The sequence below is a fragment of the Danio rerio genome, chromosome 5, assembly GCF_052040795.2.
Source record: "Danio rerio strain M-AB ecotype USA chromosome 5, GRCz13ab, whole genome shotgun sequence".
NCBI classification, from domain to species: domain Eukaryota; kingdom Metazoa; phylum Chordata; class Actinopteri; order Cypriniformes; family Danionidae; genus Danio; species Danio rerio.
Window position 1 is genome coordinate 41,280,545 of NC_141025.1, and position 24,587 is coordinate 41,305,131.

Below are 24,587 nucleotides of genomic sequence, written 5' to 3' on the forward strand. Positions count from 1 at the left end.
TTCAAGGTTTAAAGATGTTGAAAGAAACATCAATGTCCCATAATGCAGTTTAAAAGCATAAATAAATGGGTGAAAGAAAATTACAATAATCACAAAATACAGAAAATTGCTAATTTATGAATATAGTAAAAAATAGTACAAATAAAGTACAAATAATCACATTTTAATAAAAAACTAAATGTTATTAAACCTTTTGCATTTATTTTGATTCAAAATATTAAACTAGTCATAGCAACAAAAAACAAACAAACAAAACAATAGAGCTGTTGTGAAAAATTGATTCAAAATGCAGAGATGTTCAAAATGCATTGTCATTCTCTCATAAATGGATTTTGAGCGAAACAGCAGATGGTGCTCTAGGCTTTAAATATTTCCCAAATGATGTTTAACGAAATTTTCACAGTATGTCTGATAATATTTTATCTTCTGGAGAAAGTCTTATTTGTTTTATTTTCAGAATAAAAGCAGTTTTAAACTTAAACACCATTTTAAGATCAATATTATTAACCCCTTTAACCAAGTTATTTTTTGATAGTCTACAGAACAAAACATCGTTATACAATAATTTGTCTAAATACCCTAACCTGCCTAGTTAACCTAATTAACCTAGTTAAGCCTTTAAATGTCACTTTAAGCTGTATAGAAGTGTCTTGAAAAATATCTAGTCAAATATTATTCACTGTCATCATGGCAAAGATAAAATAAATCAGTTATTAGAAATGAGTTATTAAAACTATTATGTTTAGAAATGTGCTAAAAAGATATTCACTGTTAAACAGAAATTGAGGAAAAAAATAAACGGGGACAAATAATTCTGACTTTAACTGTATATACTTTTCTTAACATTATTAATGATTATTTTCGGTTCATGTTTTGGCATTTGTAAAAAAAAAATGGGATCCAATCAGATATGGTGGTCATACAGCACCATGTTCTATTAAAAAAGGTCAGAATCTATTCATGAAAGAATGTATTTTAAAAATTTCACATTCAATGCAGAATCAATATATCAAATGACTTTTTAATCAGCTCAGCTAAATAAAGCTAAACGACACTATACAATACAAAACAAAATTATTCAAAACAAAAATTTTACAAAGCAATACACACAACCAAACCAAACCAAACAAACCAAAAGACAAAACACCCAGTATTAAGTACCAATATAAAACTCATAACTCATAAACTGCATAACCTGTATTACCTTTGACAGGGGTGAGAGAGGGCCGCAGATTGTCCAGATGATGGAAGAAGATTTTGTCTAATGTGGAATTGAGTGTAACAGGCCCTCCAGGCGCCTCTCCGTTTGACTTACTGCGCACACGCTTTGGAGGATGAGGCTTCTTGAACAGCTAAAAGAAAGGACACACAGGTTTATTCAGGCTACTGCTCGACATATAAAACAAATTACTGCAAAGAGCTCGGAAAATGTATTTGAACACCCAAGTCACACATATTGCATGAGCATAATTAGATTAAATGAGACAAATTACAACTTTCCTTTCCATTACTTTACTCAACTGATGTCACTGTGACTTTAAATAGATTTATGAAGACGCTATTCACTGGAAAATGTTTATGAGATTTTGGAAAATGAAATCGCAAACCTGTTTCGGGATCTGGCCAAAGTTGTTAATGAATCCAATTGTGGCGGTTTCCTTCAGTGGGTCATTGATGTTGTAGATGTCCACCTGGCCCTCATAGAAAAGATGATGGAAGACATTCACCGCCTCCACTGCTGGAGGACCCTGCTGCTTATAACCAAAGATCAAGTCGATCCATTCATGCAGATGGGCACTGACATAATCACACTCCAGAGCCTGAAAACAAACAAAAAACAAAACAAAAATTAAAAAAGAAACAAAATGTTTATTATTAACATGTTTCTGGAGGCCTTTGCTGTGATTCTTGGAATCTTCGGAAATGAATATCAGCTGTAAATGGTGCCTTAAATTACAAAGATGTGAATTTCATCTATCGAGTCACAAGTGTTTGACAGTAAAAACAGGTGTAAATGTCTAAAATGTTTTGAGGTTTTTTGCAGCCACAAAAGATCACATACCCTCTGCCTAATGACCAATATGCTTTACTGGGTGCACACAACATTTCACCAGGGTTTCTTTTTTTTTTTTTTGAGACTCGAGGGAACAGTTCACACGGCGCCGCATTTGATTTGAGTTGAATATAAATCACTTTGAAGAGATTTTGTCTGAAACAGGTGTGACTGTACAGACACCTTTATGGTCCGTGATCATAGAGATAACCAGATGACCAGTAATTCTAGGCTAAAAATTGCAACAGAAGTGGGAAAGGAGGAAATTTTTTGTTAAAAAGTCTGGAAAAGCTTGAGGGATAAGTTTGTTGAAGCCAAAAGAGGCCATGGCAAAGTGGAGACCCAGGAACACAATTACAGAATATGCTTTTTCACTATTTATAGGTTTAACACTGATGTATACAGTATATTACAATTTTGAGTTTAAAACAATTTAATAGTTACTTAACTATAATTAAAGAGCAAATTATTTCTTTGTTAACTGGAAAATAATATTTGAACCCATCAGTTTACAATATACTGATGTCCTGTTTTTCTAGGCTTTATTAGTGAAAATGGTCAGGAATGTTGGACCATTATTGCCTTTTTAACATATGTAGAGAACAGAAAGTAGCCAGACAATAATGTATGATTTGTGGAGAGGGCTAAATCTAAAAAAAACATTGGTAGTTTTTAGTAAGTGTACTATTATTTGCTTTTATTTCTGCCATAATAAAAAATATATTTGTCAACCCATGTTCTGTTGTCATTAATATTTTAATAAACTTTAATAGACAAAACTGTTTCCCAGAGATGGGTTGCGGCTGGAAGGGCATCTGCTGCGTAAAAACGTGCTGGATAAGTTGGCGGTTCATTCTGCTGTGGCAACCCCGGATTAATAAAGGGACTAAGCCGACAAGACAATGAATGAATAAATGAATGAGGCAAAACTGTCTGAGATATGAACTAAATCAAGTGATGCATCAAAGTTTGATTAAAAAAAGTCTTGAATGGTTATAAAAATCTTTATAATCATTAAAACAATTTATAAAAATAATTCGTTTAAAAATCTTAAATGTTATTAATGATATGACGTGGTCCCAGAAACTTCCTACTTCTCTGTTTATCCATCAGATTGGTTTCTTTTGACCGCCCCCTGTTGTTTTAAAAAAAATCACAACGGCAAACGCAGCAAGTATAAAAGCCTTGTCCGTTTCATGAGGTGTGCGCGCAGTCAGCGCCAGTCGAAACTATAAATCCAGATTTAAACTACACACAGAGCCTGCTTTTGTCAATCATGAAAGATTTATTTTGATGTGAATTACCTCTCTGTGAACCCTGATGAACTCTCTTGGGTCTCCTTTTGCCCATGGAGGCAGAATCACGTCTCCAAGCTTGGTGCCATTCTGTTTACTCCCTATATGGAGAAAAAAAAAAAAAAAAAAAAAAAAAAAAACTTGATCCAATGTAATAACATCCAAATTAAAGAAAAGGCTGAGCAAGCCTGTTCTTACCAAGGTCAAAATTGTTGGAATTGAGCAGGAACTCAGGAAGGTAGAAGAACTCAGGAATGAGCTCTTTCACATCAGCCATGTTGTGTTTGGAAGCCGAAAGCCAAGCCTCTCGCACACTGTGAAACATTCGGTCGGCCAGATCAAAATGTCCTCCCTAAAAACACAGAAGAAACTTGCATGAAGCCGACAGTTTTAAGCTTTTGTGAGAATGTAAGCTATAATGATAACTGCACACTTTTAAATTCACATTTAACTCTATGTGAACATGTAGAAATAATCAGTATTAATAATAGTAATTAAAAAAATAAATACTGCAAATATTTGTGCAACTATGGAAGATGCTTTGCTTATTTGGAGACAGCTCATCTCCAGGCTTTATATCTAACTGTGTTTTTGAAGCTATAGATGTCTAATTTTACATAATTTATTATAAAGTATTTACATTTGAATAAGAATGGGTAAAGATTAGCAACCGAAGACGAGCAACAAATCCTGTTTTCTTTAGGATTGTCCTTCAATGTAGCGACATGAAAAAAAAAATGGTTTAAATATATATGTATGAATATACACTCTATTTAGAGATTTTTTTTTTCTTCACAACTCTCTCAAGAAAAAAATGAAAAACAAGGAAAAGAAGAAAGTTAAAAAACAAAACTAAAAACAGGCCATGGACTAACCTGAAGCCTAAGGAAGATCTGTGTGAATGGCTCCATTCTGACCAGATATGAGGCAACAATCATTGCAGAAGAGTAATGAGTGCCGTAATGATATGCCGGAGTCTCGCCTGTACAGAAACAAAACCTTGTTTTAAAAGTTTGCCCATAACACAAAGAACCTGCATATCATCAACTTCGACTCACCATTAGGATCCTCCCAATCTTTGAATCTTTTCTTGTACTGGATCAGTCTGTCATCTGTTTGAGCTCCCATTGGTTTGGACAGATTTCGGAATGTCTTTGGATTGTTGAGGTCCAGTTCCTGAGGAGTAATTCAACAATATTTCACTTGCTGAGAGAAGATTCAAGCTCAAGTCTTATGCATCCTTAAATGTTTAACACTAGTTCTGCATCACCAACATTTTTTACCATTCAAGCCCAAGCCATTTTCACTGGTGATGAGTTTGTGTGCAAAATCACACGCTGACATTAGATGGCGCTTGATGAAAAACAAATGAATGCGAGTGAAGCAACACAACTGACTAATGTAGGTCACGTGATAATGATAAATTCAAATTCAAAAGTAGGATCTACTGGAGTTGTAGGTGAATTCGGACACAGCCCTGGTCAATAGTGTGTGGGAAAAGGTTACAAGCCATGAAAAAAAAATTGAGTGGTCTGTTAAACTATTTTATTTCATCTTCAATTGTGAACAAAGGTACCAATATCATTGGTCGGACAGTTTTTAGTGTAGTGTGTCAAGTCAAAAAAATAAAGAACAACAACAACAAAAAAAAGTTATGTCATTTTGTGCATTAGTTTGCAAACTAACATTAGCACCCTTTGATTAGTCACAAGGCGTTAAACGTTATTGATTATTGCACAAACTCCACCAATCAAAGTCAAAGCAAAATCTAACAACTCGATGTACTAAAAGACTTGACCGTTGAAAGATTTGGCCCTGCTTGCCTACATTTCCTGCTGTATTATCTATTAAGAGAAATGCTGAAGGTCAGATTTGTACCTCTGAGTCAAAGTCTGCCAGGATCCATGGAAACACTGGATATTGCATCAGGTCATTGTAAGACCTGCCAGCCAGTGTGTTTAGATGCATTAGATATTGGAAATTGCTGATTTCTCCTCTCTGCAAATAAAGAGTCTTTCATAAGCAAAAGTGCAAAATCAAAACAAACAGAGCAAAAATTGAAAGTGACGATACCGTACCTCCCATCTTTGGGTTACTGACTTCTCACCGACCAGCGTACTGAGAAGACCTGACCTATTAACCAAAAACACACATATGAAGATTTATTTTTTGTTCAGTTGGATAAATAAACTCAAAATCACATTATAATCTTGTAATGTGAGGGGAAACTTACCCCTGTTCCACACTGGTGTTGGGACGCTGCCCAGAGACAGATTCTGAACTGTCGGCTAGTGAGGGAACCACTGCCAGGAACCTGAAAAATACCACATTTGTTTACTTTAAACACTTATGCTAATTCTAGTGTTCGGCTGAATGACTTGTAGTTGTACACTTCAGAAAACACAAGGTCAAGAATGCTAACTGACGTCTGTGGTCACTGTGTACTCACACAGAGGTCTGGAAGAATATAATAATAATAATAATAAAAATAATAATCATAATATTTTTGTTTTGTAGTAAGGATCTGCTGAATTGATCAGTTAATCAATTTGTAATAACAATTAAAAAAATTATACTTCAAATGAAACTTATTTTTATTCAAAGAGCTCTAAATAATGTAAGAGAATCATAAAAAAAGATCTTGACAGCATATCACCACATAACAATAATTTAAGAAAGATCATGTGACATGTAAAGAGTTAGGATACTTAATTAAGTTTTGCAAGGACAGAAAATTTCAAATTATATTTATATGTTTAATGTATGATGGCCCGTTTCCACTGAGTGGTACAGTACGGTACGGTTCGGTATGCTTTTATGGACGTTTCCACTTTTAAAAGGTGTACCAAACCGTACCACTTTTTTGGCACCCTTTCGAAACGGTCCCAAATACAAGTAAGGTATCAAAAGGCAGAGCTAGACACGCAGCTGAACGCTATTGGTTTACAGAGATATGTCATTCGCTTACGCAACAAGCCAGAAGTAAAACAAAAGAGCTGCCATGTTTAAAATACACAGCCGAGAGACCTTTTACAGCGTTAATATATATACATATATTAACGAGCCATGGACGACCCGGGCTCAAATAAACCGTTGTCGTCGTCTTGATGAATAGCCACAATGCCAAAAAATAGCAGATTTACCCTGTGTCCCTTGGCATTAGTTTTTTACAAGCCAGTCTGAAGCGCGAGCGGTTTCACTTTCTTGCTTGCGCTCGCCGCACATCTATATCTGAAATAGCAAACTTCTTGAGCTGATGATAATAACGTGCGCTTGATTATTGACGTGCTTTTGAAACCCAATCCTGTCAGAAACTGACAAACGTGAGAGTGAAGCAAAAAAAACAAAGGAGAAGTCAGAAAAAAAGGAGCACATTATTTTTTCAGCAAATGAGAACCATTATCATCACCTTTTGAACTAATATGAACTCAGAAAGATGGAATGACTCTCTAACAGAGGCTACATGTGCTGCTGAAGATTACAGACACAGATGAGAGGTTTGCTCTGAATGTGGGCTATATTTTGTGTTGTTTTGAACCTAAATAAGGATGAAATGTATGATGTGTGTAGTTTTTCTGTAGTTGGTAACATATCGGGGACTGTAAGGGTCTGTATATGTTCATTTATTTATTTATTTAAAATAATTACAGACGTTACAGTGGGCTATTTTGCGCTGTCATTGATCTGCAGTTATAATCAAATCCTGTTCATAGATAACCTAGTAATAAACATTTATACAGAAGTATTTATGTGTATGAAGCATCTGTTTTGTGAGAAGTGCTTCTCATATGATTTGTGAGCGACCTATACAGCTTTACTGTAGACATTTTCTCGAGTGAAAATGACGCAACTGAAACTTTCTGTCATACACCACACCCACCAAAAGGGTACCCTTGGTAGTGGAAACGCAAGCCTGATAAAGGTGACCCGTACCGACCCGAACCGTACCGTACCAGTCAGTGGAAACAAACCATGAAGTAATACTACAGTTTCACAATTTGCATCCTATTTCTGCAATTGCTTTGTATGCAATTAGAGATGGTTGAATGGATGGACAGACAGACTTTTAATCAACCAGCAAGTTTTTTATTTTTTTTTTACTGAAAATGACAGGCTGCTTCCTAAAGATAAAAAACTGACGTTCAAAAGACATCATTGTGGTAAAAAATTATATTTCTCCACTTTCATTTACATTTAAACAAAAGCTTTAAGTCAGAATTTGCCAGGGGTATGAAGAATTTCAGAATTTTTAGCCTCCCTTTGTTTTTTTTTTTGTTTTTTTCTTTTTTTAATATTTCCCAAATGATGTTTAACAGAGCAAGGAAATGTTCACAGTATGTCTGATAATATTTTTTCTTCTGGAGAAAGTCTTTTTTTCTCTAATTTTTTTAAAATCCATTTTAAGGTCAGTATTATTAGCCCCTTTAAGCTATATTGTTTTTTTGATAGTCTACAGAACAACCCATTATTATACAATAAGTTATCTAATTACCCTAACCTGCCTAGTTAACCTAATTAACCTAGTTAAGTCTTTAAATGTCTTTAAACTAATAAGCCTTTAAACTTTCATCAGGACAAAGATAAAACAAATCAGTTATTAGAAATTAGTTATTAAAACTGTGTGTGTGTGTGTGTGTGTGTGTGTGTGTGTGGGTGTGTGTGTGTGTGTGTTTTTCTATTATAGTAAAACTTCACAGGGATTTGCTGCCAAAGTAGGGAGTTGCAGTATGTGACAGATAATCTGAGAGAAATGCCAGAGGAAGTCATCTAGTTTGTCAACACTTTCCTTTCCTAATTGTTTAGTGTGACAAAGTCTGACAGAACAGAATGAGATTCCATCTAATATTGTTAGAAATTCTGACAACCACAACAAAAATAGAATTGTTTTGAGATTTCAAGTGGTATGTTTCCCTTAACAAGTGTCATTATCTACAATACCTTTGATATACTTTGTTCCGAACTCCTTTTTGGAAAGCCAACAGATAGTTTCTTCCATCTCCAGAAAACACTTCAGCTGCCATAGGCTGTGAGGAAGACAGCAAAGCATTACTTCAATAGCAAGCTTAGAATAAAAGCTGGCCAGTGTGTTAAAAATAATTTTAAAAAAGAATAAACGGTTGATTTGCACACCTGAAGCAGGTAGCGGCGTTTGTGCACCTCTCTGATGTCTTCATATGCAAAGATGCTACATGTTCGTTTCAGCTGACTCTTGCTCTGCCGGGCCCCTCGGGGGATGATGGGTTCATGCATACTGCAAATGCCACAAAAAACAAGCACAATATAAAGTCAACCCTTAAAGCAGTGTTAAGTACCATTTGTGAAACATATTTAGCCTTTATCCTATATCCACTATGCTTTTTGGACTGGAATTGATTGATAGTGAACGTTTCTGAACACTTAAATGGTAAAAGAAAAAAAAAAAAAAAGAAAAAAAACTTGAATATTTTACCTAATCAGCAGCTTGATTTTACTCCATTTACCCACTTTTTAATAATATACAGCATATAATATACAAGTATTTAATGTATGGTTAAACTAAAACCATAAAATTTATTATTAATAGAATAAAAAAACACAGAAAAAAAAGGTTTGAAAACCATCACACTATAGTATTAAAACCAAATAAGTAAAATAAATAAAATATAAAAAACAATACAAAAATCTTAGGTGCAAGATAAGAGAAGAATAAAACAGACAGGCAGATTAGCTGTTTTTCAAACAAGTTATTTTATTGTTCTTACTTTGGAGGAAGTGTCTCAATGTCTCTAATCTCTCTGGTGACGGTCATGGTGAAGCCGTCGATCACATAGAAATGTTCCTTCCCAAATAAGAGCAGGCCTTCACTGGTGTCCAGACCCTGAACTCGAGCACAGCGGTACATGTGCTGGATCTACCAGAACACACAAACACATTCTCACTATATGGTTCACTCATTACATTAGGACATAATCGTACAACTAGAATAATACTAATGTATTTATTTTTTGACACTAGTCAAAAAAAAAAAGTCAAACTGTTGTCATGTTTTAGTGAACGGCAGTAAAAAAAAAAAAAAAAAAAAAAAAAAGATTTTACAGAGTTCTAGTGGCGGGTATGTGGTTGGCAAATGTAGTACGGATGCCACAACACATAATATAAATTTAAACTGTTACGGTTTAAGGTACGTCCTACACAGTTCAATACGCATATAATACACAGTTTTTGGATTTAAATAGCATTTTGCATTTTTCATATGCCTTTTATTACTCTCTGAACTGACTCTGCCAAAATGCAATCACTCCTTTTAATCTCAGTTTGAGTGCTGTATGTCCAGTCATTCACAGCATCATTAATACCCTGGTTTAGACAGCACGCGAGCACACAAGTTCACTGTCCGCTGCTATTCATGCTTAAACTAAACTCAAGTTTTTGTTATTTAATCACTGAACATCAAGTTTGAGATTTGAAAAGTGCACTCATTTCAATCTGTGAATCAAAGTTATGATGTTTAAATTGTTAAGTCTTGCTTTTGAATGGACAAACGGATAAATTGTCCAATAATTATGTCAACGTGCCCGAATTAACGAGTAAGCAAATGGTTATGCTTCATAACCTAAATATTTGAGAAACTGTGTTATCTGTAACTTGTTCAATGTGCTAGCTCTGTGGAGTGTGTCAAAGTGAAAACATTTTATTTTTGCTCTGTGTTTTTAACATGAATCAACCAACAAATGACAATGGATTCACTCTCCACGCTTGTGACTGAATAGTTGTTGTAAGTAACTTAAATAATGTTTATCCTTTATTTAATACAGTGACGTTTATATATGGTATGCAGTTTTATATTTGATTATATTATTTAGATTTTGTACCTGAAATCTACCATCAGATACCTGAAAAGCCTGTTTATTTTAGTGATCTCTTTGCTAAATTGCTTTACGTTTTTTACTGAACAAATCACATACCAAGCTGTACCAAATCCGTGACCCTAAATCCATGATAAGAACTGAACCATGAGCAAACTGTATTGTTTCATTTCTATTATGTAATGCTGCAGACCTTCTCTCCCTCCTCCAGCAGACGGAGCAGTGTGGTGTTGTCTGTTTTCTGCTCTTCATCCATTGCTCCTGACTCCAGCAGCTCCTGCAGCTGGTCTTGACTCTCCTCATCAGCCCCATCTGCTGTAGAGCGTGATCGTTTCAAAGGGGCCTTTACAAGACCTAAAACACATACACACAGCAAATTCATTCAGTCCACACAACGCACTCCTATCATTACATGCTCAGTAGTTTAAATAAAACAGTAATTCAGCACCACCAGTTATCTCATTCAATTTATACAGGTTCTATGGAATTAAGGAACTGAGTTTACAGTATATCTTACAATTTTGAGTTATAAACTCATAGTCTAGTTAAAATCAGTAAAGTCTGACTTTTCTCCTTGGAAGCTTAGACTACATAGGATAACTAGGTGGGTTAACGTTCAGAGTAACCTTAGGTCTAGTAGGTTTGGAAATAATATGTATTATCCCAGTTCATGTAACACAAAATCAGGACTGTAGAATAAAGTTCTACCAAACTCACTGTACTGTTAGTGGTGTTTGTTTACTTTCTGTAGTCTGCTTCATATGGGGCTGGTCAATTAATTAAAATGAAATTGCTAATTGTTTTCTATAGCAACCCCTATTGAATAAAGCTGTGATTCTCGTGCACATCTTGTTAGCAAAGCATGCTTGTGTGATCACTAGTAAATCTCCTCTTAACATTATAGGGTGCTATAGCATGGAAACTATAAAACCTCCATGAAACAATCCTGACCATCCCAAAAGCGTTGCACCATAAACACAAGCTTTAGCTGCTTTCATTGATTTATCATGACTAATAATCACAGGACAATTGAATCATCCCACTGAAGGATTTACAGTGGGGGAAATAAATATTCAACATGTCACCATTTTTTCTCAGAAAACATATTTCTAAAGGTGCTATTGACTTAAAATTTTCACCGGATGTTGGTAACAACCAAAGAACTCCATATATACAAAGAAAACAATATTAATTAGTTAAAAAATTTAATTATGTGTAATAAAATGAAATGACACAGAGGAAAAGTATCGAACACATGAAGAAAGGGAGGTGTAAAAAGGCAGTGAAAGCCCAGACAGCAGCTCAAATTTCTTAGTAAGTTATTTAGCAACCCTCTGCCCTTTGTCAGTGTAAATGAATATCAGTTACTTCAGTCAAACATCTACATCATCAGGATGATGAAGATGAAACCAGGGTGGACATTTCAGCAAAGCAATGAACCACCACACAGCGAAGGAAACTCTCAAATGTTTCCAGAGAAAGAAAATTAAGCTGTAGAATGACCCAGTCAATAACATGACTTGAATTTAATAGAAAATACAAAAGATCAGAATTGATAGACAAGACTCAGAACCATCAAGATTTTTACACCCTGTTGAGGTTTGTAAAAAAAAAAAAAATAAAACTCACACCTCCGCACTTAATGCCACTCCATTCTCCATATGAGAGGCGTCTTTAAGGTGCCATTACCAACAAAGCCTTTTATATAAAGTATTAAATACATTCAGTAGTTCAGTTCTTACTCCTTGTGTCATTCGATTGTTATTACACAACATTTTTTTGCTTTGTTATATTTTTAAGTTTGTATTGTTTGGATTTTTACCAAAATCTGTTTCAATTCCATGTCTACTGCTCATTAAGTAATATTATTCCCCCCAAAAATATGACATGTTCAATACTTTTCCCCCATTGTATTTAAAAAATGTGCCTAAAGGTGAGTTTGGAGTAAAATATATATTATATGTGGTACTTTAATGTACAGTAAAATATATATTATATGTGGTACTTTAATGTACAGCATTTACTACACAGAGTTGTAGGTCACTGAGAAGATTATTATTTCGATGTCCAAATCAACTGATTAAATCCATTTCGATGTTGAAACCATTTTTTTATATAGCTATTGATAGCTGTGAATTACAACTCTTTGTATTAAATACTGCTCCATCTGAAAGCACAGGCTGGATATTTACTAGATCCGTAATAGACATCTCTATTGACAAAACACACAAAAAATCACATTGGATTAATCAACCAATCATTTATCATACATCTGTGAGAAAAATGTACTGTGTAACTCATGTACTGTACTGTAAAATAAAGTGCAGCCACTCTCTTTATGAAAGTAATAGCTAACAGATAAGTATGTGGGATAAATTTAGGTTCAGAGTTAGCACCTAGTTATTATCCAGTTATTGTAATTACTATAATAAGTACACAGCATGTGCATGTGAAACAGGACTGTAAATGAAAACGTAACCATGGAAATTTCTGTAATCATTTTAGAATATCAAATAAAGATTGCTGACCTTTGACCCTTGCGATGGTGTCCTCTCCATGTTCGGGTTCTTGTTGTGTGGTTTCTCCCTCTGTGTTCTGCTCTATGGAGTGCTGGTACATTCCCGGGTTTCCAGACAATAGCCTCATGTAATACTCCTTACTGTCATAGCTGATTGCTCGCCGGTATCGGGCTGGCTTCTGAAACAATTGAAATATAATAAAAACTGTTTATATGATGTATTTAGTTCTGATTAGCTCATCTTTCATTTTATAATGCAAAATATCATCTTGAATGACAGTGAAAGAAGAATCCAGAGCCATGCAAACCACATGTACATCACTCCTTAAGAAAAGCCCACACTGACAGCTCAAATGAATGTTACGTTTAAATTGACCTATAAAGCACTTTTAGGCATTTCTACACATTTTTAGATTAATTTTTTAAGACAACACAAACAAAAAGTGTTCAAACATTTGGTACAATAATTTGTAATGAATCATTTGAAGGAAACACAAGACATAAATATATACATTTACTCTAAAAAATTAAATACATTTAATAAGAAATCTGGTTTGCTGTTAAAATGAAAAAAGTTTATGATTAATATCTGCCAGTAGGCTGAGAACAGTGAACTTTAAGCAAGAACAAATACGTCAAATGGGTGTTTCTTTTGTGTCAGCATAAATTCAATTTACATTTCTCAGGAAAACAAAACTTAACTTTTCAATTTAATCTCAATGAGTAAGAAACTCATCTTTGCAGTGTAAGCAACATTTAAAGTAATGACTTCATAAATACAATATTTTTTGCTGTAATTAAGGCAATTAAACTCCTTTTTAACCCATCAAGTGTTAGGGGTTCACACTTGAAAATAAAATATGGTATATAATTTGTCAAGATAAGTTCAGGTTTAGACAAATTTGTCAAATTTATCAAAGGTCCTTAGGTGACAGTTAAGGGGTTAAGATCTACAGAAACCTTGTGTTTATTAGCTTAAGTAGGGAAGAAGTCTCAAAGTCGGACTAAAAAAAAAGTCTAACCATATTTAAAGGTTGTTTCAGCAGCACCAAACAGAAACAATCAGGAATGACAGACATGAAGTGCATTTCCAACACATCAAAACTACTGTAATGACAAGTTTCTGACTAGTAAAAAGTGTTTACATTCTTGTAGAACAATGTAAGATGGGTGAAGAATATGAAAATCTTTGTTTTTGTTATTTTTTTAGTGCAGAAATTACAGAACATTAAATGACAAAATACTAATCATTATCAAATTGTTGTAGTAATATGTAACACATACAACAATCGTTCCCCTTTACATTTTATAACACAGATTGTATAGGGAATACAAAGTTTGAGAGAGAAGGAGCTGTCCTAAATCTGCATTTGCAGAGGTTTCTCTAGTGTATTGAATGTATTCAGCAGGAACAACAGCATTTTCCAACCAGCACTTTAAAAGCTCTGCAGAAGCGTGAATCCGCATACACCTCCATCATAACAAGACATTTTATTCTCTAGTTATGCATTCAGCAATGCAGTTGGTTATTTTAAGAGCATACAGCAAGACTACAGTTTTTAGGCACACATTAGTATGTACCTGGACTGGTATGTTAATCATTGCACCCATTATTGGCACCTGAGAGTCATTCTGAAAAAAGAAAAATTGGCGAAAAAACTTAAGCTCGCCTATAAGGCTACTTATGATGCCTTCATATGGCTATTGCTGCTAATTCAAATTTGAAACTTGACAAAAGATCCATTCAGAGCAGATTATTACCACTAGTGTTATAAAGTGACTGAAACTACAGGCACATTGAACAGACTAGCTTCAGTTAATGAGGTTTTATAATGTTAAAGCCAGTTACATATGTTTGTTTTCTATTTCAGACAGTCACAATGCTTTTAACAGTTTAACTGGAATTGTTTGGCCTTGTTTGACTTTTTGTACAGAGATTATCATTAAAACAAAAAATGTCAAAATTTAGCCAAAACAATTGGTCAAAATTATTACTATTTTTTGTTTGAGGAGGAAGTTAAAGGTTTGAACAAATCTTTAAATCATTGTGTATATATATATATATATATATATATATATATATATATATATATATATATATATATATGACCATGTGAAACAAAGTTACTTAGCTACAACTCAGCAAAAATCTAGTTAAGATACATATGACTAAACAAACATGGAAATATAAACATTCAGGAAAATAAGGGAAAAAATATGAATTTTAAATTATCCAAATGTTACATATACAGTTGAAGTCAGAATTTTTAGCCCCCCTTTGATTTTTTTTTCCTTTTTAAATATTTCCCAAATGTCTAGAAAAATAGCTAGTCAAATATTATTTACTGTCATCATGGCAAAGATAAAATAAATCAGTTATTAGAGATGAGTTATTAAATCTATTATGTTTAGAAATGTGTTGATAAAGTCTTCTCTCCGCTAAACAGAGATTGGGGGAAAAATAACCAGAAGGGCTAAATATTTAGGGGGGCTATTATTCTGACTTCAACTGTATGTGTGTTAAAATGGAAAAAATGTATATAAAGATTATAAATTACAAATATTTAGTATGTGTGTAAATAAAAATTTATCACAAAGCAAAAACTTATTCTGATAAATTAGATAATAAAGAAAAATGTAATGAATAAACAACGGAATAATAGATAACCACTGACATTTCAAATCAATCCAATATGCATTTTAGTGCATTGTTTTGTCCTAAACATATACGGAAAACACCTTATACGTATCTCATTAAAATGTACAATTATAAAAAAAGAAAAGAGGCAGACTAACCTGAGTGCTTGCATTGGGCTCAGGATCAGGCACATAGGGATAATGAATGTAAAACATATCATTCCGGACCATCTTCTTTCTCATTCTACAGGGTCCCTCAGTCATGTCCAGCTGAAACTTGTCCAGGTGGGAGCCAATGGGAGGCCCCCAGAGACCCCTCTCCCGAAGCAGCTCATATTCAATGCCTGCCCACTCATCCATCACATACTTCAGTGCATTCTGCTGCCTCTGCAGAAAAACAAAATCATTACCTTGATTAGTCATTCCACTACAACTGGAATTAAAAAATGAATTACAGTTCCAAAAAAAATCTGAGTTTTACATTTTGCAGCAATGTCAAATCCCATTTCTGGAGGCAACGGAGTTTAGCTCCCACAATAATAAAACACAGCTAAAACATACTAAAACAAGCTAACAAAAGCCTTCCAGGCAGATGTATTGGAAAAAAATATTGGAGCTATGATGACTCTCTCACCCCCTATCGCTCATTTACTGTCAACAGTTTGGGATTTCTTCTGCTCATAGGTGGTTGCAAAAGAAACCACATCCCATCTATTTTAAGTTCTCTGTACTGGATATTGCATAGATTTCAAAATTTTGATGTTTATATACAAAGTGTTTTGTAAACAATATGAAAGTGTTTTATAAGCAATCCTGCATACCTAATCCTTACAGAGATGATTAAAGACAACACAATCCTATGATATCACTTGGATAATAAACTAGTTATCTCCCATATTCACCCAAATCTAGACTGCAATGCAGGAGTCTAAGAGCTTTTTAAGTACTATGGCTGGACCTAAGTTATAATCCATTACAAAAGCACCTACAGATTTCAAAAGTCTTTTAAATACAATCTGTATTCTTGTGTCTTTGATGTCTTGTGCACATCATATTGTTTAATATTATAACTTAGGTGTTGGACTTTTTTAACAGCACTTTGGTCAATCAAAGTTGTTTTAAATGTGCTTTATCGATAAAATAAATAATCAAATTGAAGAAACTAAAGCTAAGATTGACAGGAAATCAAGGCCCAATCCCAATCCCAATCCCAATCCCAATTCTATTTTTGTACGCCTTCCCCTTACCCTTGGCCCTTAAATCTAAGTGTGAAGGGGAAGGGCTTCAAAATTTACCCTTAAGAAATAGGACAACACTACAGCACCTGTACACGTCATCGTATGTCATCGCAATCTCTTGCTTTATATGAGATCAGATGGTGGCAACTGCTGTAGTGATTCCAGTTGTGTCATTTTTTTGGTATTTATCTTCAAGAAATCACCAAAGGAATATACAGTATTATGTCATCATAACAATCTAATGTAGCAATAAGATAGTAACAATACTGCATTTACACAGTAGCCATATTCATCTTTGTAAACACACCAAAAACAACATTAACATTATAGCAGACACTGTAAAAAGGTCATTCCCAGCCACTAGACTTTTTTTGACAGTGTGTTCGAGTGTCATCGAGTGTCAGAATGTTGTGGGACTGCTGTACAGGAGTTGTTATTATTATTAATTATAGATAGCAAAATTTAGTGGTTTTATTTTAGCGTTTTTTTTTTTAAAGCATGACGGTGAACCAACATGGTTATGAATATATAAAAACATAAGCTTAAAGATACTAATTTATGGATCTCCTTACTTCAGCTACGCAGCCGCTGTGGCTGATGTATTTAGGGAAATTTTCTTACCCCTTGGTTTGGAGTGTGGTCCTGAAAAATCTCCATTCAAAGGGCTATCTACTCCATCCCCTTAGCCCTACGCCTTCAAGCTAACGAGAATTGGGACAACCCTACTCCTTCACGGGAACGCATAAAACAAGAGGGGATAGGGAAGGGCTAGGGGGTAGAATTGGGATTACAATTCAGTGTAGTGATGTATACTCCAGATGCTCACGCACAACTTGCTCTGTTTGAGGCAAAGCAAAGGAACTTCACAGGCGCTCTGATAGGGAGAAGAAACTGTTGAATAAAGTCATTATTTTTGTTTTATGTGTGCACAAATGTTTTCTTGTAAGTATGGTCTAATAAGAGGATGTCTGAACTTTGAACAAGTCAGAATTACTGCTGGTAAAGGAGTATAAGAGAGCTCTCGGATTTCATCTTAAATATCTTATTTTGTGTTCAGAGGACCAACAAAGGGTTATTAATAAAAGAATTTTCATTTTTGTGTGAATTCATTTTTTAACCCTACAGGAGAAAGTTTGGACACTATTTAAATAGCAAACTTTACCTCTTGATGCTCTTTGTACTGCATTGCTACTAGGTCCCGAACCACAGCAATATGTGTGAACATCCACTGGAAGGTCTCCTGTGCACAGTCAAAACTAGAGGTGAGTATAAACTGTAAATCAAAATCAGCTGCAAGTTCAGCTACAAAAGCATTGCCAGGTCTGCGACAGTTGTTTTTGTCAGGTACCTGTGCTGAAAGGTTGTTTTTGTTCATGCCACTTTCCTTCTTGCTGCGACGGGAGCCGGTCAGTTTGGACAGACCAAAGCCACTGCTAACTCGAGACAATTTGGACTGATTTGCTGGGGCGACAGTCTCACCTCTGCTAATGCATTTCTTTTCATGGACTAGATGGAAAACAGAGAGGGAACAGCAAAAATCTTGAACAAGACATAAATAGCAGAGCGACAGACACAGAGACGAGAACGAGCGTGAAAGCAACAAGCTGCTAAAATTAACTGAGTGGGAGAAGCTGCACATATGAAGGAGTTCTGAAGTGAACACTTGAGCACCATAATTCTCATAATATAACTTGCAGTTTTTTATTTGAAATATGTTGCTATAGAAAATAAAGTCAAGCGAGCACAACATACTGTGTTGTGATTGGCTACGATATTACCAAATGAGATTACAACAATGAGGTTTTTTTTATGAAGGAAAATGTATCCAAGCTTATAAAAAACATACTATTTATGTGGAAATCCTGTCAAAATGAAAGAGACAAGAAGACTAAAGCCCACCCTATTTCAGAGTGCATTATACTTTGTGTGTGTGTTTGCGAGCGTGTGTGTGTGTGTGTGTGTGTGTGTGTGTGTGTGTGTGTGTGTGTGTGTGTGTGTGTGTGTGTGTGTGTGTGTGTGTAAAGGCTGATTTATACTTCTGTGTAGATTGATCAGCGTGACCCACTGTATGTATATATCTGCATGTTGTTTGTGTTGCTCTGCAAAAACAATTCCAAAACACTAGCTGGCAGTAGGTTTTTATGTACCTCTGTGTCAAGTTTTTTGCTGGTGTTTTGTTTTTTCTGAACGTTTCCTTAATGTACAAGTAGCTAAAACTCGCTCATTCAGAGGAGGGAATCGGTGGACGTGCAACTATAATCATAAGATAAACGCAAAAGTTTCCATCTGGAGCTCCTTCACCGGACTCGACACTTGTAAGCACTTGTGTGGTAAAGTTACATTTTTTGAGAGGTGCGCAACATTTTTTAGGGTTATACGACCTTGTGAAGACTGCGCCAGACCATACACATGCTCTCGACCCAGAAGTATAAATCAGAATTGAGAGAGAGAGGGAGATTAAGCACTGACAAAGTGCAGAGCCTCAGATTAGAAATCATTAACATTCATGACCATTCCAAATATGGTCAAAAGTGCTTCTGATTCAAGGTGTAATTTCTGGGGATATAAAAGTGCATATACTATCAAATATAGCAAAGGGAATATACCAAAGCCAAACCCCTTCTATGGCAGTTTTAAAGTAAAAACTTATGGATTTCAAAAATGCTGCTACTTATTCTACTCAGTGCCTCTGTTAAGTTTCGTATGTTAACCTGCAACATAATCTAAGTAAAGACACATTTGGGGCTGGTGTTTTTTTTCTTCAGTCAGTTGCCTGAAATGTTTTCACAGTCACAAATATGACAGAAATGTTTACAAAGTTGGTAATCGTCAGTAATTAAATTTGACCTGAAACATATTCTTTGTGGATTATGATATGTGGGAGAATCTAAAAAAATAATATAAGTGAACATGTCTTTGTAAGTGTGTGTATGTGTGTGTGTGAGAGAGACTGGATGCATTTCTCACCCAGGTGGTTCTGCCAGCTTTTAGCAGCAGGTTCCTCTAGAGCAGGTCGAGCGGTGCCGATGTCCACATGTCCTCTGTCATTAACAGGCAGAGACACTTTAAAAATATCCTCCAGCATTTGCCGCTTACTGTGCATGAGCTCCGTCCACACACGATTCACAGCCTTGAGCAACAACTGACGACCTGGGACACATAAGCAGAGTTGGTCAGATAAAGATTTTACACAGACCTCTCTAGTTTTGGCTTTTCATAAAGTTTTTGTTTTTCTTTTCAATGTATTGAAAATAAAAAAAATATATACAGTGCAAGTGTTTTATTAATCACACTTTATCAATTAGTATCTGTGAATTTCAATGACAAAACATATTTTTTAAAGGCGCTTTGTCAAAATTAGTTTTTATTCTCTAGCACTAAGCCATAAACCTTCACTTCAGCAACATTTACACCAAACTTCAGCTTTATTCATGTACATATATACATATTCTGAACTTTTAGAAAGTGATATATTTATACAGCATTTGCCAGATTATATACATTTTATTCATAAAAAAAAACAATTGCTTGAATAACTTTCTAAAAAATAATTTTTTATTCCCTCTAAAAAAAAACTTATGTAATAAGTACAGTTATAATACATACAGTCTAATATGTAAACATGCACACTGACATCTACTGTACAGATGTATGTATAAATATTTATGCATCTTTGAACATTATATTTTTGCATTATAGGTTTTCTAAACGTTAGTAATCAACATTGTGATAACTATTAGTTAATTATTTTATTTTACATTGATCAGCATTGTCTTACCTTTATAATGGATTTAAATCAGGGTGCATAAAGTGTTTTAAACTCTCTGTGATTGCAGAACAGAGAAAAAAAAACTACCTTCGCTGACATCCTGGCTCTGCACACTGTCCGACTCATTCTCAGATGGAACAGCCACATGCCAGGTGGTCATTCTTGCTTCGGCCTCCAGACCAAAGCCCTCCACACTACTGTAAAACAAAGAAAAAGCTGCATTTACATGTGGCACAGTGATACCCCACACAATTTTGACTTTATCAGTGCTAAATCATGTGACGCATTCATTCAGTTTGTCGGTCAGTGAATAACACAAATCTGTCAAACAGCAAAAACGATGAACTATCATCAGATGCTGGAAATCAGATGAGTTGAAGGTATTGATCTCCGAGCGTCAGCAGAGCACAGGGGCTCAGAGTAGCAGCAGCACTGAACGCTAATGTGATTCCGCTCTCATTTCTCAGTCTCTCTGAAGCCAAACTTCTGAGTCAGCCTGAATGCATAGCCATGACAACATAAACCTCCCCCTCGAGTCTCTCACTGTGACTCAAAACAGCACAGAACAATCCTCAGACTGGGATTATTCTTTGTCACAGCTCATACATAATGTCCAGCCAGCTGTCTTTAATTCAGTTAGATGGAAAGAGCCATTTAACAGCTCATATATCACGTGTAGTTATTCAAATATATTTCACATTTGTAATTTTCACAGATTGTTTCTGTCCATTTATTTTGTAATAATAGAGCTTGCAAAATATAACAATACTATAAACAACAAATCAATTCTTCAAATTATCAATTTAAAAATAAAGATTTATTTGTACGTCATATAAAATATCGACCCCTTTTTTATCTAAAGTTTTTATATTTATTTTCTTACTCTTAAATATAAATTTGATGAAACATGAAAAATCAAGAGAGAGTTGAAATTTTGTAGTTTGTAATTTATTTTTATATATATATATATTTTGCAATAATTCATTGAATTTAAATGTATCATCTTTCCATTGCTAAAGATGTTCAGTAAATAAGCTCTTATTTTAATGTATAACTGTTTAATAAACCTGTTTTGTTTAAATGCACCAATAATTGTTGCCTATATTCACTGAGAAATGAATAAAAATATAATTTTTTTAAAAGAGAGGTGTGTACGTATATATATATATATATATATATATATATATATAAATATTTGATTATTTCTAAAACCCAAAAGTTCTAAAACAACAGACAAATCAAACACGCAATACAAATACAAGGATTTAACATAGAAAAATTCTAAAATATAAAGCACATCATAATGATCAAGAATCTAAAAATCCAGTCTGAAAAACATGAATTTTATAACATCTTCTTAAAGCTAGCTAGTGTGGAAGTACCTGAGAATGTAATAATATTCTATATAACTCACAGCAATACATCTAAAGAGTTTTTAAACACAACTTTAAGAAAAATAAATGGATTCTGAATGTATTTTGATGCAAACTGATACTGCTTTATTGTTGAAATTAATAGCGATAATAGCGATAATGGCGATAAGTGTTATTAACAATAACACACATATTAATAAAACCTGTATTATATTAATAATAATGCATGTTGCTAGATAACATTTAATCATTTAGTAATAACATGAATTAATTTTTCAGGAAAAAACAAATATAGAGAATCAGAGTTTCCTTGTCTGTCTAAAGGAATACACACTATCTACCTTTCATATCAGATCAACCTTTTTAACCTTCAATTTTACTTCTTGTTAAATAAAGCATACACTACAAAATCATAAAGCTCAAAATATAATACAGTCTCTGTGTTTTTCTCTCTCACCTTCCCGTGTGCAGGTTGATCAAACAGTGGGCCAGGCAGGCCACAAACTCCTGGTCATGGTTCCCGGGACCCAACACGAGATTTCGGTTTACCGTCAGCACACGTAGTGAATCCAGCAGGGTGACCTGCTGCGGGACGGTCTTGTGTGGTCGTGAGAGCTGGTAGAGTATTGTTCGGTTTAGACAATGATAGACTGAGTCGAGAGACAAACCCTGTGATCGCCGTTTGGACTGTTGAGGGAGAAAAAAAAAAAAAGTAGAAAAGGAGATTTGTTCAGAGACCACCAAACACATAAGTCATGTTGGAATGCAACGTAAGTCTTGCACATGACAAATGTAAAAGAAAGAAAGAGAGAGAGTAAAAGTGCTGAACTAGTAACAGAAAGTTGGAAAGAAATAGCAGGATAATTATTGATAAGGATAATATGATATGATAAATATCATTTTATCATAATTTTATGATAAGTATCTAAATGTGGCTTTGACATATTACACTGTGGGTCTTTCTTAAATGCATGGTGGGTAAATAAAGTGTTTGAAATTTTCATTGTTATATTTGTTTTTAAATTAATTTCTCATCTAAAAACAGATAAGTACAGCTGCTACTAATGCTTATTATCATCCTCTTTAAACTTCATTCGAATGTTTAAAATTCTATTTGTTCACATGGTCAAAAGCTCTTGGTAGGATTTTGTTCATTGTTTTTGAAAGAAGTTTTCTATTTTTTATTTCCTTAATTGTTATTATCAAAGATGTACTGCTTAATAACAACGTTCATTTGAAACTGAATTGTTGTTACATTTTAAATGTTTTATAGTGACTTTTAATCAGTTTAATGTGTCCTTGCTAAATAAAAATATTCACTCCATTTATCAATTGAGCTTTGGTCCATGTACCAATAATCAATTGAGCTTTTAAAAAAAACGAAAATGAAATTTTCATCAGATAGACAAACTAGACAATATATTAAAACCAAAAAATGTTACAGAAAGATTCTGACTTTCTATTGTGTGATTTCTATCGAATACATAAATTCGTCAAAGACTTTTTGACATTGGGGACAAGTCTACATGTTTTAATTATAGGCAGAATGAAATGGTATGAGTCACACAACCTCTCTTACCTGAGTGATCAGCTGAACGATGAAATCCACCACTAGCTTTGACTCCTTGTTGAACATGCCCTGCCACAGCTTATCCACCACACGTTGGGTGAAGTAGAAGACGTTGTTAACCAGGACCTGGTAACTTCCTCCAGTCGTTATTGGCAATGATGCCTCCTCACCTGTTGGAGAACATGAATCAGGTGGAGCACTGCACCAAAGAGTTTCCTTAAAGTCCCCAAGAAATCAAAACTATCGATATGATTTTGTTAGCTCACATTGGCAGTGTTGTGGTGACCAATTCATCTGTGCATGTTATTAAGGGCCCTATCATATACCCGGCGCAATGTGGCGCAAGACGCAATGCGGCGCAAGGCACGACGCAATTGTAGTTTGCCAGTTGCAGCTCGGCGCAAGAGTCAGTTTGACGTTTTGCAGCACGCTGTTTAAATAGCAAATGCATTTGTGCTCATTTGTGCGTCCATAGGCGTTCTGGTCTAAAAAAAGAGGTTTGTTTAGGTGCATTGCTGGTGCATTGCTATTTTGAGGAACTAAAATACACTGTTCAATAGATCAGCGCAGAAAGCTTTAGTTGTGCGCCTCCCTTAAACATTCCTTAATACACACAGGATGTACAGCAATACGCAAATATCTTTACAAAAGAAAAAGAATTAAAGGATTAAAATATTACAAAAAATATTATTTACTAGCCTACATAAATATAAAAACCACTGCCTCCATGCCTTCTTCATCTCGGGGGGCTTTTTTAGTTTATTTATGACAATTTGCTTTTATATAATGTCATTATTAGTAGTAGTAGTATTTATTATATGCATATTTATATTTGTTTTATTAATAACAAGCTTAGATTTGCCCACCTGTCAGGTTTAAGACCATATTGGGCATAGCATGAGTATTTGGATAAAACTCAGTTTTTTACACATTTCGTTATTATTGTTCATTTATTTGTTTGTTGGAAACTAGAACTGAATTTAGAAATAGTTTTGAAACCAATCTTTGCGCTTAATAAACGAAAATAATTATGTATAGGCTAATGGATGTTTGTGCGTACAACACATTTCCCTATCCACGAGAATAAAAGCGAAAGTAAAGAATGAGGAGGCTCAACGGATTTTTTCATCCTTAAAAAAGCAAAAGTGGATTCTGACACGCCCTTAATGCTTTTGCGCCCTGCGTTTTGCACTTTGTGCCTGGATCGTCAAAATAGAGCCCCAAATCTTTATTTGAAATCTAAAAATGCACTTTCAATTTTTTTCGGTTAATTTGTCAGATTACATGTG

General features: G+C 34.5%; 1 protein-coding gene across 32 annotated transcripts in view; it reads right to left on the reverse strand.

The window, feature by feature from the left end:
* Window positions 1-24,587, reverse strand: part of wdfy3 (WD repeat and FYVE domain containing 3) — a 152,958-nt gene that overhangs the window by 17,530 nt on the left and 110,841 nt on the right. For 16 of the 32 annotated variants that reach the window (XM_087253737.1, XM_087253735.1, XM_087253736.1 and 13 more), the window contains 22 exons: window positions 23,308-23,468; window positions 22,186-22,415; window positions 20,443-20,552; window positions 19,554-19,736; window positions 17,935-18,092; window positions 17,749-17,826; window positions 15,508-15,735; window positions 14,293-14,343; window positions 12,722-12,890; window positions 10,387-10,547; window positions 9,090-9,238; window positions 8,479-8,599; window positions 8,287-8,372; window positions 5,582-5,662; window positions 5,427-5,481; window positions 5,227-5,346; window positions 4,407-4,524; window positions 4,224-4,330; window positions 3,547-3,700; window positions 3,358-3,449; window positions 1,608-1,820; window positions 1,205-1,352 (listed from right to left, as the gene is read on the reverse strand). In XM_087253737.1, coding sequence (XP_087109863.1) covers window positions 1,205-1,352; window positions 1,608-1,820; window positions 3,358-3,449; window positions 3,547-3,700; window positions 4,224-4,330; window positions 4,407-4,524; window positions 5,227-5,346; window positions 5,427-5,481; window positions 5,582-5,662; window positions 8,287-8,372; window positions 8,479-8,599; window positions 9,090-9,238; window positions 10,387-10,547; window positions 12,722-12,890; window positions 14,293-14,343; window positions 15,508-15,735; window positions 17,749-17,826; window positions 17,935-18,092; window positions 19,554-19,736; window positions 20,443-20,552; window positions 22,186-22,415; window positions 23,308-23,468 — 2,973 coding nt within the window. The remainder of the gene's footprint in view (window positions 1-1,204; window positions 1,353-1,607; window positions 1,821-3,357; window positions 3,450-3,546; window positions 3,701-4,223; window positions 4,331-4,406; window positions 4,525-5,226; window positions 5,347-5,426; window positions 5,482-5,581; window positions 5,663-8,286; window positions 8,373-8,478; window positions 8,600-9,089; window positions 9,239-10,386; window positions 10,548-12,721; window positions 12,891-14,292; window positions 14,344-15,507; window positions 15,736-17,748; window positions 17,827-17,934; window positions 18,093-19,553; window positions 19,737-20,442; window positions 20,553-22,185; window positions 22,416-23,307; window positions 23,469-24,587) is intronic. The other 16 variants (XM_087253741.1, XM_087253739.1, XM_087253740.1 and 13 more) reach the window with 1 other exon arrangement.